The sequence below is a fragment of the Hemitrygon akajei genome, unplaced genomic scaffold, assembly GCF_048418815.1.
Source record: "Hemitrygon akajei unplaced genomic scaffold, sHemAka1.3 Scf000047, whole genome shotgun sequence".
NCBI lineage: Eukaryota > Metazoa > Chordata > Chondrichthyes > Myliobatiformes > Dasyatidae > Hemitrygon > Hemitrygon akajei.
The window spans coordinates 1,996,057-2,012,870 of record NW_027331933.1 but is presented as its reverse complement, the minus strand read 5'-3'; the positions used below and the strand labels follow the sequence as shown (position 1 = coordinate 2,012,870).

At 44.3% G+C, this 16,814-nt stretch overlaps 1 protein-coding gene across 2 annotated transcripts; it reads right to left on the bottom strand.

Moving 5' to 3' along the window:
* Positions 1–15,926, bottom strand: LOC140720790 (uncharacterized). 2 transcript variants are annotated; one of them, XM_073035636.1, is made up of 2 exons: positions 15,771–15,926; positions 1–1,992 (listed from the first exon to the last, which is right to left on the bottom strand). In XM_073035636.1, exon 2 carries the CDS (start codon positions 1,596–1,598, stop codon positions 645–647), a length of 954 nt encoding a protein of 317 aa, XP_072891737.1. In that variant the 5' UTR covers positions 1,599–1,992; positions 15,771–15,926; the 3' UTR covers positions 1–644. The 2 variants fall into 2 exon arrangements, with proteins under 2 accessions (XP_072891737.1, XP_072891736.1); XM_073035635.1 differs by lacking the exon at positions 15,771–15,926 and adding an exon at positions 6,918–7,044.
* Positions 15,927–16,814: the final 888 nt, after the last annotated feature.

Below are 16,814 nucleotides of genomic sequence, written 5' to 3'. Positions count from 1 at the left end.
TTTGAGGGGTGAAGAACATCTCAGGCAGAACTGCAGTCAGCTCAACTTCTTCAGTCTGCAGAAAATTCAATGGAAACCTCTTCGCCCACACAGTGGTGACTGTTTGGAACCCATCACCACAGGGAGAGCGAGAGGTGAACAACAGGGGAGGATTTAAAAGGACTGTCTTGGAACAGAATCACTGGCAGGGTCCAGCAGGCCTGAGTTGACTCTCTACTGTACACTAGGTGTGTTATAAATTCACTTAGTACCGGAGACAGAGTTTAAAATAGAACTGATTTATTTGTCACAGATCTAGTCCCATTAAAGTTGAATGTGCAGCAGAATAAACTCCTCCCATGCCCAGTGACCAGGGTGCAGAACTGGGTGTGGTGAGCAGCAGCAATAATTGCAGAGTTCAGCACCTACAATCACTCTCGAAATTGCATTCAGCAACGGTGATGGACAAATATCCAGCATGCAGCTCATTGAAACTTTCTCCCCAGTGTGAACCCGGTAGTGTGTCAGAAGGTTTGATTACTGAGTGAATCCTTCCCCACATTCACAGCAGGTGAACAGTCATTCCCCGTGTGAACTCAATGACACACATTTGGTGGGGATCGCTGAGAGAATCTCTTCTCAAAGTCTGAGCAAGTGAATGGCCTCTACCCAGTGTGAACTTGCTGGTGTCTCTGTAGATGAGATAACTGAGTGAACCCCTTCCCACATTCACCGCAGGTGAACGGCCTCTCCCCAGTGTGAACTGACTGATGTGCCAATAGGGTGGATGACCGTGTGAATCCCTTTCCACAGACTGAGCAGGTGAATGGCCTCTCCCCAGTGTGAACTGACTGGTGTCTCTGTAGGGTGGATGACTGAGTGAATCTCTTCCCACAGTTTGAGCAAGTGAACGGCCTCTCCCCAGTGTGAAATCGCTGGTGTGCCAGCATATCAGATGACTGAGTGAATCCCTTCCCACAGATTGAGCAGGTGAACGGCCTCTCCCCAGTGTGAACTCTCTGGTGTCTTTGTAGTGTGGCTGACTGACTGAACCCCTTCCCACAGTCTGAGCAGATGAACGGCTTCTCCCCAGTGTGAACTCGTTGGTGACTCTGCAGGTTGGATAACTGAGTGAATCCCTTCCCACAGACTGAGCAGGTGAACAGCCTCTCCCCACTGTGAACTCGCTGGTGTTTCTGTAGATCAGATGACCAAGAGAATCCCTTCCCACAGTCTGAGCAGGTGAATGGCTTCTCCCCGGTGTGAACTCGCTGGTGTGCCAGTAGGTGAGATGACCGAGTGAATCCCTTCCCACATTCACCGCAGGTAAACGGCCTCTCCCCAGTGTGAACAGACTGGTGTGCCAGTAGTTCGGATGACTGAATGAACCCTTTCCCACATTCTGAGCAGGTGTACGGTCGCTCCCCGGTGTGAACTGACTGGTGTCTCATTAGGTGAGATGACAACATGAATCCCTTCCCACAGTCTGAGCACGTGAACAGCCTCTCCCCAGTGTGAACTCGCTGATGTACCTTCAGTTGGGATGACTGAGTGAATCCCTTCCCAGAGTCTGAGCAAGTGAACGGCCGCTCCCCGGTGTGAACTCGCTGGTGAGCCATTAGGTCAGATGACCGAGTGAATCCTTCTCCACAAATTCAGCAGATGACCTGCCAGAGTGATCTGACTGGTGTGTCCACAGGTGGGATGACCGACTGAATCCCTTCTCACACACGGAACAGGTGAATGGCCTTGCCCAGTGTGAACTTGCTGATGTACCTTCAGTTGAGATGACCGAGTGAATCCATTCCCACTGTCTGAGTAGGTGAACGGCCTCTCCCCAGTGTAAAATGACGGACGTGCCAGTTGGTCAGATGACCGAGTGAATCCCTCCCTACAGTCCGAGCAGGAAGGATGGTTGATTGAATCCCTTGCTCCTTAAATATCTAGACAGAGACAGCACAACTGGTGTGGTGTGTTTGAATTCCCATAGACAAATTCCTTGTCGTTTTCAACCTGTAAAAATATTTAAAAATCCATCAGTGGGTGTAGGACACCATTTCAGATGAGATTACTTGAGTTGCCAAGGTTTGATCTGGAATCACACTGTTACAGTGATGTTCAACCCAAGTTGGACAGAGAAATCATCTTCTGACTGGGCAGAGTGCTGGTATCTGGAATGATACGTTGGTTCATGAAGGCCAATATGTCAAAATCTTTCTTTCTGTCCCTATCGAACTGTGACACCACTTTCAGTGAATTATTGACCTGTATTCCCAGATTCCTTTCTTCTACAGCACTCCTCAGTGCCCGACCAGTCACTGTTTAAGACCTAGTTCCTACCAAAATGCAACACCCCACACTTGTCTCCATTAAATTCCATTTTGCATTTCTTAACCCATTTTTCCAGCTGATCCAGATCGCACTGCAAGGCATGACAGTCCTCCCCGCTGTTCATTACACCCCAATTTTGGTGTCATCCAAAAATTTGCTGATCCAGCTAACCATGTTATCATCTAGATTACTGATATAGATGACAAACAACAACAGATCCCTGTGGCAACCACTAGTCACAGGCCTCCAGTCAGAGAGGCAACCATCTGCAACCACACTCTGGCTTCTCCCAAAGACAGTGTCTCATCCAATTTACTATCTCATCTTGAATGCTGAGTGACTGAACCTTGTTGACCAAACTCCCATATGAGACTTTGTCAAGTGTCTTGCTAACGTCCATGTAGACAACACCTGCTGCCTTGCCTTCATTAACTTTCCTGATAACTTCCTTGAGAGACTCTATAAGATTGGTTAGACATGACCTACCATGCACAAAGCCATGCTGCCTATCCTTAATCAGTCCACATCGATCCAAATACTTATATATCCGGTTCCTGCTCATACATTCCAATAACTTTCCCACTACTGATGTCAAGCTCACCAACATATAATTTCCTAGTTTATTTTTTGAGCCTTTCTTACACAGCGGAACAACATTGTCTGTCCTCCAGTCTGTCACCTGTCACTAAGGGTGATTTCAATATCTGTGCTTGGGCCCCGAAAATTTCTGCACCTGTCCTCCGCAGGGTCCAACCCCGTCAGACCCTGGGGATTTATCCACGCTAATTTGCCTTAAGACAGCCAACACCTCCACCTCTGTCATCTCACATTCTACAGGGGCTGTATTGAGAGCATCCGGAGCAGCTGCATCACTGCCTGGTTCGGAAATTGCGCCATTTCGGATCGCAAGACCCTGCCGCGGATAGTGAGGTCAGCTGAGAAGATCATCAGGGTCTCTCTTCCCGCCATCATGGACATTTACACTACACGCTGCATCCGAAAAGGAAACAGCATTATGAAGGACCCCATGCACCCGTCATAAAATCTCTTCTCCCTCCTGCCATCTGGGAAAAGGCTCCGAAGCATTCGGGCTCTCATGACCAGACAATGTAACTGTTTCTTCCCCCAAGCTATCCGACTCCTCAATACCCAGAGCCTGGACTGACACCTTGCCCTACTGTCCTGTTTATTACTTATTGTAATGCCGGTACTGTTTTGTGCACTTTGTGCAGTCCAGTGTAAGTTTGTAGTCTAGTGTAGCTTTCTCTGTGTTTTTTATATTATGTAGTTCAGTCTAGTTTTTTGTTCTGTGTCATGTAAACCATGGTCCTAAAAAACGTTGTCTCATTTTTACTGTGCACTGTACCAGCAGTTATGGTCAAAATGACAATAAAAGTTGACTTGACTTGAATAATAATAATAATAATAATAATAGAAATAATCTCCCCATCTATTTTGTCTCCTCATATGGATTACCATTCTGATCTTGCAGAGGATTAACTTTTTTCCCTTGCAATCTTTTTACTCTTAACATATCTGCAGATTCCCTGAGGATTCTCCTTCACCTTGTCTGCTGGGGCAACCTCATGCCTTCTTTTATTTCTTTCATGAGTGTTCACTTGAATTGCCTGTATTTCATAAGTACCCCATTTGTTCCTATCTGCCTGTACCTGGTATGCACCTCCTTTTTATTGATCTGGGAGAGGAAAGCCAAAGGGGTGAAATCTGCATGGTGGGAGGTGGGAGTAAGGGGGGGAGGGGTTAAACTAAAGTTGCAGGGGGAATGGGAGCCTGAATAACAGAACAGATAGTGGAGAGGTTGTGGAGACAGATGTTGTTCAGTCCTCAGACAAAGTCAGGAATGAGAAAGTTGAGCATGGTGCAGTGAATATGCTGAGCCCTGTATATTTCAATACAAGGAGCAGCGTAGGAAAGGTGGATGTGTTCAGGGCATGGATCAACACCTGGAATTAACACTAGGATCTGGCAACTGTGGATTGGGACATGCTGCTTTATGGCAAAGGTGTGCTTGGTAAATGGGAGGCCTTCAAAGCAAAATTTTGAAAGTACAAAGTGGGTATGTCAGAATAAAAGGTAAAGATAGAAACTGTAGGGAACCTTGGATTTCAAGAGATAGTTTAAGAGCAAAAGGATTGCAAGGCACAAAGTTGGTCCTCTGGAAGACCGGAATGGCAATCCACGTGTCGAACCAAAGCAGATGGGGGAGATCTTAAATATTTTTCCATCTCTGTTTACTCAGGAGATGGACAAAGAGTCTATGGGAGTGTGGAAAAGCGGCATTTAAATCGTGGACCCTGTACAGATTAAAGAGGAGAAGTTACTTCACTGTTCAAAATAGAAGATAGAAATCTACAGCATATTCCAGGCCATTCAGACTAAAATATTTTGCCAACCATGTAACCTACTCTAGTAACTGCCTAGAATTTCCCTAGCACACAGCCCTGTGTTTTTCTAAGCTCCATGCACCTATCTAAGAGACTGTTAAAAGACTCCATTGTATCTGCCTGGAACACCGCTGCTGGCAGTGCATTCCACGCACGCACCACTCTCTGTGTAAAAATCTTACCCTGACATCCCTCAGTATCTATTTCCAAGCACCTTAAAACTATGCCCCCTCGTGTTAACCATTTCAACCCTGGGAAAAAATCCTCTGGCCACCCACACGCTCAATACCCCTCATCATTTTGTGCACCAAAAAATGTCTCTAAATATAAACAAGGAAATTATACATTGTACAATCTACTTTCCACGATTCAGTACATTTACACAGACAGGTGTGTAAAAAGGGCACAAAGAATATCGGGGACAAACAGGCCCAATTCACCCCAACCACAAACTGTTCCTGCTGCTACCATCCAGGAAACGGTATCACAGCAAAAGGACCAACAAGCTCCGGGACATCATCTTCCACCAGGTCATCGGACTGATTAATTCATGCTGATACAATTGCATTTTGATGTTATATTGACTGTCCTATGTACAAACTATCTATTATAAATTACTATAAATTACACATTGCACATTCAGATGGAGATGTAACGTAAATATTTCTACTCCTCATGTTTATGAAGTATGTATCTAATAAAGTCACTTCAATTCACCCTCTCCACTATCTGTTCTGTCATTCTGGCTCCCTTTCCCCCTACAACTTATTTTAACCACATCACCCCCTCCCCTGCTCACTACCACTAGCAAGCCTTACCACTAGGATATTCATCCCCTCTTGTTCTGTTCCTCTAACTAACGAATCCCCTATCAGCCTTTTGACTTTCCTCTGCCAGGTAATTCCCCCCAACAGCTTCTAAAGTGGTCCACCTGTTGTTGTTGGGGATGGCCACTAGAGTACTCTGCGATGGATATTTAACCTCATTCCCCTTCCTGACTCTCACCCAGTTTCCTGTGTCCTGCACCTTGGGAGTAACTCACCTCTCTTCATGTCATATCTATCACACCCTCCAACTGCTGGATGATCTGGAATTCACCCATTTCAAGTTGCAGCTCATTGAAGTGCAGGGTTACAAGCTGCAGCTGGATGCACATCTTGTAGGTGAGGGCATCAGGGATACTGGAGGTCTCCCCTCCTTCCCTCCAATACCTCTCTAATTTGTAATAATCTCCCCTCTAATTTATAATAACCAGTGTGAAGATAAATCTTGTACTGTGTATTTTTTACCCAGTGACAAGATGTGCACAGTGAATTTTATATAGAGAGGTATTCATTTTCACAGCTAGCAAATCACTGTCAATAGGAACTTTGATCTCCTCTGGGTTTGATCGAGTTCATCTGCACTCTCACACAACCTATGTAGCAGGCCTCTAACAGGAAATGGAGGATTTTCTCACCAAAGCTTTTGCATATTGTCCATATGTGGTTTGCTTGCTAAATTATGCTTTAAAAAGTCAGATTTCCAAATATCACTCCACTTCTTCCCACTTGCAAATTCTCCAGCAACTCTTACATCACCAAAATGCAAACAGGCATCCCCAGTTTCTGTACTCTACATAAATATTTCCTCTGAACCCTCCCCCAATGACTGATGGTGGTGAACTCAGTGATGGGAATGCCAATGAATATGAAGGGAAGGGCAGTAGTCTGTCTCACTGGAGTCTGGCACATTTGTGATGTGAAAGCTGCTTGTTGCCCAGGACAAAGGTGCTTGATATCATTACGTACCCAGAGAGAATGGGACAAAACATGTTCTCACCGGTAGAAAAGTCCACAGCAAGAGGAGGTAGAGGAAGCAAAACACACAAAATACTGGATTTGCTCAGCAGGCCAAGCAGCATCTACGGAAAAGAGAACTAATGCTGATTTTCTCAACTGCTGATGTAAAAGATTTTGTTCCCTTTCTCCGAGGTTCTAATCCTTGCATTTAGACAGCTGGAGCTCAGCTCTGTCTGAGAGATCCATCGGTTCCCATTCCCTCATCAACCGGAAGCTCCCCGGGGTCCGTGTACGGATCGTGGGGCTGAGAGAGAGGGAAGAGGGCAGGACTGTCCCGGGTTTGCTGGCCACGGTGACCGGATTTCACAGGAATCGCCCCGAAGTCGGTGTTTAATATAAAAACATGGTGAATCACTCTTACCTGCAACCGCCATTTTCCAGGCCTTCTGTGTACTGCGCGCATGCGTAAAACTCGGGGACGTCCTCAGCCTGACGCCTGCGCAGTTCATTGGCGCTTCAGCGCCGGTGAAATTCTTAACGCATGGCCCTATGGGTAATCACGGTGCCATTGAATATTTCTGCAAGCACCGGTTCAATGTCCATACCTCATTTTTTTTTATAATGTGTATAGAAAAATCTGCAGCTGTTTTAACGCAGAAAGCGGCTCCCATAAGCAATATACTCGATATCAACGTGTATCTAATGCCAAAGTAAAATGCAGATATAAAACTCAGGAGATTCTGCAGTTGCTGGAAATACAGAGACGCACACACACAAAACGCTGGAGGAACTCTGCAATTCAGAGAGCAACTAAGCAGCGGAGTACACAGGCTCGGCATGCGGAAGGGGCTCGGCCTAAACGTTTTCTATTTATTCCTCTCCAAAATTTCTGCCTGATCTGTTGATTTCCACCTGTGTTTTGCAGAAATTAACCACCTTTTTTTTTCGATCAACCAGTTTCCAAATACTTCTAATCTTTCACTTTTGACCACATCGTGCTGGTCTTATTTGTCCTCCTCCTCTGGACCCCATCTCTCTCTGGAGCCCCTGACTCAGGCTGGCAACTCTTCGGTTTCTGACTCTGCACCATCGAAGATTCACTCGCTAGTCTGCTGTCAGACTTTAGAGGTGCATTGAATTGCGAGACTGCAGGTTCTTTTACTGAGAGAGATCGAGAGAGAGCGAGAGAACGTCAAAACCACAGTGAGCTCATCGTCTTATTCAGCCTGGAGAAAATCATGCAGGAAATTTATGCAGGTGTATAAGATGATGAGAGGCATTGGTCGAGTGGATAGCCAGAGGCTTTTTCCCAGGGCAGAAATGGCTAACACGAGGGGGAATAGGTTTAAGCTGCTTGGAAGTAGGTACAGAGGAGATATCAGAGCTAAGTTTTTTAAGCAAAGAGTGGTGCGTGTGTGTGGGATGCACTGACAGCAACAGTGACAGAGCCGGATACAATAGGGTCTTTTAAGAGACTCTTAGATAGGTACATGGAGCTTAGGAAAATAGGTGGCTATGTGGTAGGGTAATTCTAAGCAGTTTCTAGAGTAAGTTACATGGTCGGCACAACATTGTGGGCCAAAGGGTCTGTAATGTGTTGAAGATTTCTGTGATTCTATGAAATTTACGGGAAATCTCCTATCCCACGGAGTGGTGACTAGTTGCAACCTGTCGTCACAGGGAGAGTGAGAGGGGAACGGCAGGGGTAGATTTTCATAAACTGATATGGAACAGAAACATGGGCAGGGACCAGATGGGCCGAGTGGCATTTCTTGTGTACATTGTAAGTGTGGTAGAGTCAGTAAGTACCTGAGACACGGGATTTGACACAGAACTGATTTCTCTTTCACAGATACACAATATTAAACTGCAGTCTAGTTTAAGGCTAACATCAGCAGAACAGACTCCTCCAATGCTCAGTGACCAGGGTTCAGTCCTGGGTGCGATGAGCAGCCGCAAGAACTGCAGAATCTGACAGTAACAGTCCCTCATGAACCTGCAGCTGCCTTCAGTCACCGTGATGGTGAAACATTTAACACAGAGATGATTTGACCTTCCTCCCTGATGTAGGAGCGCTCAGACCGAAGATGTGGGGGAGAAGGAAAAAAAAAAGATAATAAAGTTGTTTGCACAGTTAGGGATAAACAGAGAGGAAGAGGTAGAGAGTTTCTTAAATGCATCTATTTTAATGCTAGGAGCATTGTAAGAAAGGTAGATGAGCTTAGAGCATGGATTGATAACTGGAAATATGATGTTGTATTTATTCAAGAAACATGGTTGCAGGAGGGGTGTGATTGGCAACTAGATATTCCTGGATTTCGTTGCTTCAGGTGTGATAGAATTGGAGGGGCAGGAGGGGGAGGTGTTGCATTGCTTGTCTGAGAAAATATTACAGCAGTGCTTTGACAGGATAGATTACAGGGCTCGTCTAGGGAGCCATTTTTGGTGGAATTGAGGAATGGGAAAGGTGTAGTGACACTTATAGGGTGGTATCATAGACCACCTAATCGGGAGCGAGAATTGGAGCAGCAAATTTGTAAGGAGATAGCAGATACTTGTAGTAAGCACAAGGTTGTGATTGTGGGAGATTTTAATATTCCACACATAGAAACATAAAAAATAGATGCAGGAGTAGGCCAAAGTGAATAACGTCACATTTATCCACATTAAATTGCATCTGCCTTGAATTTGCCCACTCACCTAACCGAGCCAAGTCACCCTGCATCCTCCTCACAGCTAACACTGCCGCCCAGCTTCGTGTCATCCTCAATCTTGGAGATCCTGCATTTAATTGCCTCGTCTAAATCATTAACTATCTATTGTAAACAACTGGGGTCCCAGCACTGATCCTTGCAGTACCCCACTGCTGACTGCCTGCCAATCTGAAAAGGTCCCGTTTATTCCCACTCTTTGCTTCCTGTTTGCCAACCAATTCTCTATCCACATCAATACCATACCTCCAATACCGTGTGCTTAAGTTTGCACACTAATCTCCTGTGTGGGACCTCGTCAAAAGCCTTTTGAAAATCCAAATATACCACATCCACTGGTTCTCCCCTATCCATTCTACAAGTTACATCTTCAAAAAATTCTATAAGATTCATCAGACATGATTTTCCTTTCACAAATCCACGCTGACTTTGTTGGATGATTTCACCACTTTCCAAATGTGCTATTATCACATTTTTGATAACCGACTCTAGCACTTTCCCCACAACCAATGTCAGGCTAACCCGTCTATAATTCCCCGGTTTTTATCTCACTCCTTTTTTAAAAAGTGGGGTCACATTAGCCACCTTCCAATCCTCAGGGACTAATCCAGAATCTAAGGAGTTTTGAAAAATTATCACTAATGCATCCACTATTTCTTGGCCTAATTCCTTAAGCACTCTGGGAGGCAGACCATCTTGCCCTGGGGATTTATCTGCCTTTAATCCCTTCAATTTACCTAACACCACTTCCCTACTAACATGTATTTCCCTCAGTTCCTCCATCTCGGTCCCCTACTATTTCCAGAAGATTATTTATGTCCTCCTTAGTGAAGACAGAACCAAAGTAGTTATTCACATGGTCCGCCATATCCCTGTTCCCCATGATCAATTCACCTGTTTCTGACTGTAAGGGACCTACATTTGTCTTAACCAATCTTTTTCTTTTCACATATCAATAAAAGATTTACAGTCAGTTTTTATGTTCTCTGCCAGCTTTCTTTTATAATCTTTTTCCCCTTTCCTAATTAGGCCCTTTGACCTCCTCTGCTGGACTCTGAATTTCTCCCAGTTCTCAGGTATGCCACTTTTTCTGGCTAATTTACTATCCCTGATTTCCCTTGTCAGCCACGGGTGCACTACCTTCCCTGGTTTATTCTTTTGCCAAATTGGGATGAACACTTGTTGTAGTTCATCCAGGCAATCTTTAAATGCTTGTCATTGCATATCCACCAATAACCCTTTAAGTATCATTTGCCAGTCTAGCTTAGCTAATTCACGTCTCATACCTTCAAAGTTACCCTTCTTTAAGTTCAGAACCTTTGTTTCTGAATTAACTATGTCACTCTCCATCTTAATGAAGAATTCCACCATATTATGGTCACTCTTACACAAGGGGCCTCGCATGACAAGATTGCTAATTAACCCTTCCTCATTGCTCAATACCCAGTCTAGAATGGCCTGCTCTCTAGTTGGTTCCTCAACATGTTGGTTCAGAAAACCATCCCGCACACATTCTAAGAAATCCTCTTCCTCAATACCCTTACCAATTTGGTTCACCCAATCTATATGTATATTGTAGATTGAATAACTGCTGTTCCTTTTTTGCAGGCATTTCTAATTTCCTGTTTAATGCCATCCCCAACTTCACTGCTACTGTTAGGTGGCCTGTACACAAATCCCACCAGCGTTTTATGCCCCTTAGTGTTACGCAGCTCTACCCATATTGATTCCACATCCTCCAGGCTAATGTCCTTCCTTTCTATTGCGTTAATCTCTTCTCTAATCAGCAACGCTATCCCACCTCCTTTTCTTTCCTGTCTATCCCTCCTGAATATTGAATATCCCTGGATGTTGAGCTCCCATCCTTGGTCACCCTGGAGCCATGTCTCTGTGATCCCAACTATATCATATTCATTAATAACTATCTGCACACTCAATTCATCCACCTTATTACGAATGCTCCTTGCATTGACACACAAAGCTTTCAGGCTTGTTTTTACAACACTCTTAGCCCTTATACAATTATGTTGAAAAGTGGCTCTTTTTGATTTTTGCCCTGGATTTGACTGCCTGCCATTTTTACTTTTCACCTTACTACTTTTTGCTTCTACTCTCATTTTACACCCCTCTGTCTCTCTGCACTTGTTCCTATCCCCCGCCACATTAGTTTAAATCCTCCTGAACAACAGTAGCAAATGCTCCCCCTAGGACTAGCAGAAGGGACAGCCCTCAGTGATTCCTGTGTATGCACCCTGGAAGCCTCAAGAAATGATAGTGATCATGAATCAGGCCCCAGAGAGAAAAGAAAAACCAGCACAGTTTGCTCAGTGTGTCCACAGTACTACACAAATGTCTAATGCAACTCCGCAAGATTTATTCAGTCTCTGCTGCATGATTCTCTCAGCTGATGAGGGGTGGAAATGGAAGGCAGAATTGAGATACCAAACCTATCAGGAGTTACAGGTGAGAAACCATAATGAGAATGAACAGACAGACCAGATTATTCAAGCCTTGGAAAGGGCTCTCCAGCAACCTGTAAACATCACTAAAGTACCTGAATGCAAACCTAAGCCTGGAGAATGGGGACCAGACTATTGGGAGCGATTTGTGGCCTGCTACGGCACCTTCGCAGGAGACCAAGCCTTTAATGATGGGAATCTGTCCCCCCAGTTCAATGCCCTACTGCTCCAATGCTTACCAACTAAGTTAGCCAACATAATTAAAACAAATAATATGGATTGTCCTGACAATGACCGAAATCGAATGCGACGAGTTTTGCCATATCATTAGAACCCAACTTTCGAATCCCGATCAACCCCGATGGGAAATAATATTAAAGGTGAATATGCTCAGCGGGAAGAAGGACGCGAGCGGGCTATATCTGAGGAACAGAAATGGGAACAAAAACCTACCAAGGGATAGGTGGGGACAACAACCCATTTAGAAACTGACAAGAAGATGCTTCCAACCATGAGGGCCAACCCTCAGGAAGAGCCCAATGTAATATTGCAAGTTGCTGGAATTCCAGTTCCGTTTATGATTGATATGAGGGCAACCACAACACTCTCAATCAGGAAATAGTATCGGAAAAGGGATTCCAGCTATCAGATGCTACAATCACTCTGTCAGGGTTCGAAGGCACGGAACGTACGTATTCACGCACCCAGCCACTGCAGGTGGAATTCCAGGGGAACCAGTGTGAGGTTTCATTTACTGTCACCACCAGACGGGGGTGTAATCTCGTAGGGAGAGACTTGCTCTGTCAGTTGGAAGTCGAGATTCTATGCACGGACAAGGATAGCACGCTGGAACTGCGAACAACTGATAGCTTCCTCAGTTTCTGACCACCCAGTGGTGGGCACTTTATCTGGACTCCAGTACATTTAAACCCCTTCTGCCAGCGGCCGACTCTCATGTGACTCTGTGTTATGACCCTACATGGTGCTCAACTGAGGAAAGCTAATATTATGCACCCCTCGAGTGACAGAAATTCCCAGTCATAGTGATTGGAGAGGTTAAAGGAAGAGACGGCATTGCATTTCTTGCTGAAGTTCCAGATTTCTTTTGGCGACAGACAGGACTGGTGGTTCCCAATACCACCTTCAGGGTTTGCCCTGGGTTCAGAATATAACAATATTCTGACTATGCGATAATGACAGACAGTGAAGTAATTGAACAGGCCTCTTTTGAAGCAGCTGTCTCCACCCAGAAGGCTGAGCTGTTTGCTCTGACTCGTGCCTGTATCCCAGCAACAGACTAAAATGGGAACGTTTACACAGACTCCCGTTATGCATTTGGAATTGTACATGACTACAGGGCTCTCTGGGAACGTGGGGATTCCTGACTTCCTCTGGCCACCCCATCTGCCACCTTTGTAAACAACTTACTCACCGCTCTACAGCTACCTCGAGTTTTGTTCTTCTCAGGGGGACGCCTCTGAGGAGGAGTGAAAACTGTGGTCCCAGATGGGGTGCCAGAAAGACCCCAACATAGGTTTTTGGATCACCCCAGTGGGACAGGTTTGTGTTCCTACACAGTTTTTACCAATATTGGCCGATTATATACATAATTTTACACACCTGGGAAAGGAGGGAATGGTTGATAATCTGTACCCTGCACACCGGGTATGACTCCCTTGACAGGTGGATCTATCTCGTGTCTACAATTTGATTTTATTGAATTGCCTAGAGTACATTGCTATAGATACTGCTTAGTTATTATAGATGTGTTTAGTAGATGGATTGAAGCTATTCCAACTACCATTAATACTGCTGTGAAGGTATTATTAAGGGAAATAATTCCCAGGTACAAGCCAGAGATGCTGAGTTCAACAATGGCTCACACTTTATAGTGAAAGTAAATGAAGGGGTATGTAATAAACTAGCTATCAAGCAACAATTCCAGTTTGTACACCACCCACGGGCTGCTGGCAGAGTGGAGAGAGCCAATGGCATTCTGAAGAGTAAACTGGCCAGACTAACAGCAGAGACTGGAGTCACTTGCTTGAAGGTCCGACCATTAGCCCGATTCCACATGAGGGTTACCCCACAGGGGAAAACAGGGCTGTCACCAGCTGAAATCATTTCTGGATGGCCCATGAGGACACCCTGGGGACAAAGTCTCAGGATTAAAGGCAAAGTGAATAAGAATAAGGAACCTTGGTTCTCGATGGATATTGGAACTCTGATAAAGAAGAGAGAGATGTATGACATGTATAAGAAACAGGGAGCAAAGAAGGTACTTGAGTAGTATAAAAAGTGCAAACAAATACTTAAGGAAGAAATCAGGAGGGCTGAAAAAAGAAATGAGGTAGTGTTGGCAGTCAAGGTGAAGGAGAGTAAGAGCTTCCACAGGTATATTAATAGCAAAAGGATAGTTAAGGGATAAAATTGGTCCTCTTGAAGATCAGAGCAGTTGGCTCTGTATGGAACCAAAAGAAATTGGGGAGACGTTAAATGTTTTTTTTGCGTCAGAATTTACTAAGGAAACTGGCATGGAGTCAATGGAAATGAGGCAAACAAGTATTGAGGTCATGGAACCTATACAGATAGAAGAGGAGGAGGTGCTTGCTACCTTGAGGCGAGTAGATAAATCTCCAGGACCTGACAGGGTATTCCCTCGGACCTTGAAGGAAACTAGTGTTGAAATTGCAGGGGCCCTGGCAGATATATTTAAATGTCGTTATCTATGGGTGAGGTGCCAGAGGATTGGAGGATAGCTCATGTTGTTCCATTGTTTAAAGCAGGCTCTAAAAGTAATCCAGGAAATTATAGGCTGGTAAGTTTGATGTCGGTCATGGGTAAATTATTGGAAGGAGTACTAAAAGAAAGGATTGACAATTGTTTCGACAGACAGGGACTTATTACGGAGAGTCAACATGGCTTTGTGCCATGTTTAACAAATATATTAGAGAGTTTCGAGGAGGTTACAAGGAAAGTTGATGAAGACAAGGCAGTGGATGTAGTGGACTTCAGTAAGGCCTTTGACAAGGTCCCGCATGGGAGGTTAGTTAGGAAGATTCAGTCACTAGGTATACATGGTGAGGTAGTAAATTTGATTGGGAATTGAGAATGGGAGAAGTCAGAGAGTGGTAGTGGACGATTGCTTCTCTGAGTGGAGGCCTGTGACTAGTGGTGTGCCACAGGGATCAGTGCTGGGTCCATTGTTATTTGTCATCTATATCAATGATCTGGATGATAATTTGGTAAATTGGATCAGCAAATTTGTTGATGATACAAAGATTGGAGGTGAGGTGGACAGTGAGGAAGGTTTTCAAAGCTTGCAGAGGGATCTGGACCAGCTGGAAAAATGGGCTGAAAAATGGCAGATGTAGTTTAATACAGACAAGTGTGAGGTGTTGCACTTCGGAAGGAAAAACCAAGGTAGAACATACAAGGTAAATGGCAGGGAACTGAGGAGTGCACTAGAACAGAGGGATCTAGGAATACTGATAGAAAATTCCCTAAAAGTGGCATCACAGGTAGATAGGGTAGTAAAGAGAGCTTTTGGTTCATTGGCCTTTATAAATCAAAGTATTGATTATAAGAGTTGGAATGTTATGGTGAGGTTGTATAAGGTATTAGTGAGGCCAAATTTGGAGTATTGTGTGCAGTTTTGGTCACCAAATTACAGGAAGGATATTAATAAGGTTGAAAGAGTGCACAGAAGGTTTACAAGGATGTTGCCGGGACTTAAGAAACTGAGTTACAGAGAAAGGTGGAATAGGTTGGAACTTCATTCTTAGGAGTGTAGAAGAATGAGGGGAGACTTGATAGAGGTATATAAAATTATGATGGGTATAGACAGAGTGAATGCAAGCAGGCTTTTTCCACTGAGGCTAGGGGAGAGAAAAAAAACCCAGAGGACATGGGTTAAGGGTGAAGGACAAAAGTTTAAAGGGAATATTGGGGGGGGGGGGGGGGCTTCTTCACAACTGGGTCTGACTGGTACTGGCATAACTGGTTCTTCTGGGCACATTCAGTCTCACTCCCAACTATTTCCTACCTTCCTTTGTACAGGTATGTAATGTCTAAAGGACCAGTGTTTGAGTAAATGAGACTCACCAAACTTTCTCCTGACTGACTCACTGGAATCTCTGAGTCAGATGGGTTCTCTCCGGTTGATGCTCTCAATCCTCGGGCTGGTTCACTGTTGCTGTTCCCTCGTCTTCAGTCGTGCTTTGCCTCCAGTTGGGGTTTTTCTTCCAATAAACCTCTCAGCGCAGGTCTAACTTTAACCAGAGAGATAATGAAGCACATTAACAATGAAAAGGAGAACCAAACATTTCTGCTTAATGTTACTAAGAACAAAACTCACTGAAATTTAAACACTGAAGGCAGATGTAATGACCTCAGTAAACAATATTTTATTGTCCCTCACATGTCACAAAACGATATGGGATAAGAAGGAGCCATCATTCAGTCAGGAACAGAATTATGTGATTCAAATCCATCTGGTCTGCCCACCACTCAACCACTCAACCAGGGCTGATTTTGATTCCAACATCATATTCCTGCCTTCCTCCTGTAACCCTGAAGCTACTCAGCAATCATCAGGATATTAATCTTCACAAATATACCCAAATGGCAGCCTCAAACAAATTCTGCGGCAACAAATTCCACATATCAGACATCCTTTTTTAAAAAAATTTTTTATTAGTTTTTCAAAACATTTTACAAAATTAAAAACCCCAAATCCCAATGAGGAGCATTAATACAGTGCAAGATTAAGCATACAATAACAATATGCTACAAAGGAAGTGAATTTAACAAAAACACACCTAAATTAAAAACAAGTGAGCTTAGTATCCTCCCCAAGCCCCACAACACAAGGAAAAAACAACAACACCAGACCAACCACCACACAGTATAAAGAGTATAAGTCCGGACAGTCAAACTCCCCAGACTGTGAATACACTTAGCAACAGAGGATAATAATGCCTACTACCAGAAAAAAAAGGGAGCTGAAAGCAAGGGACCGAAAAGAAGAAAAAAAACCCTAGTCAAGAGGAAGGTTATGAAAGTACTCGATAAAAGGTCCCCAGACCTTATGGAACTTTAGATCCGAATTAAAGAACTGAATAATGAATTTTTTCGAGGTCCAAGCAG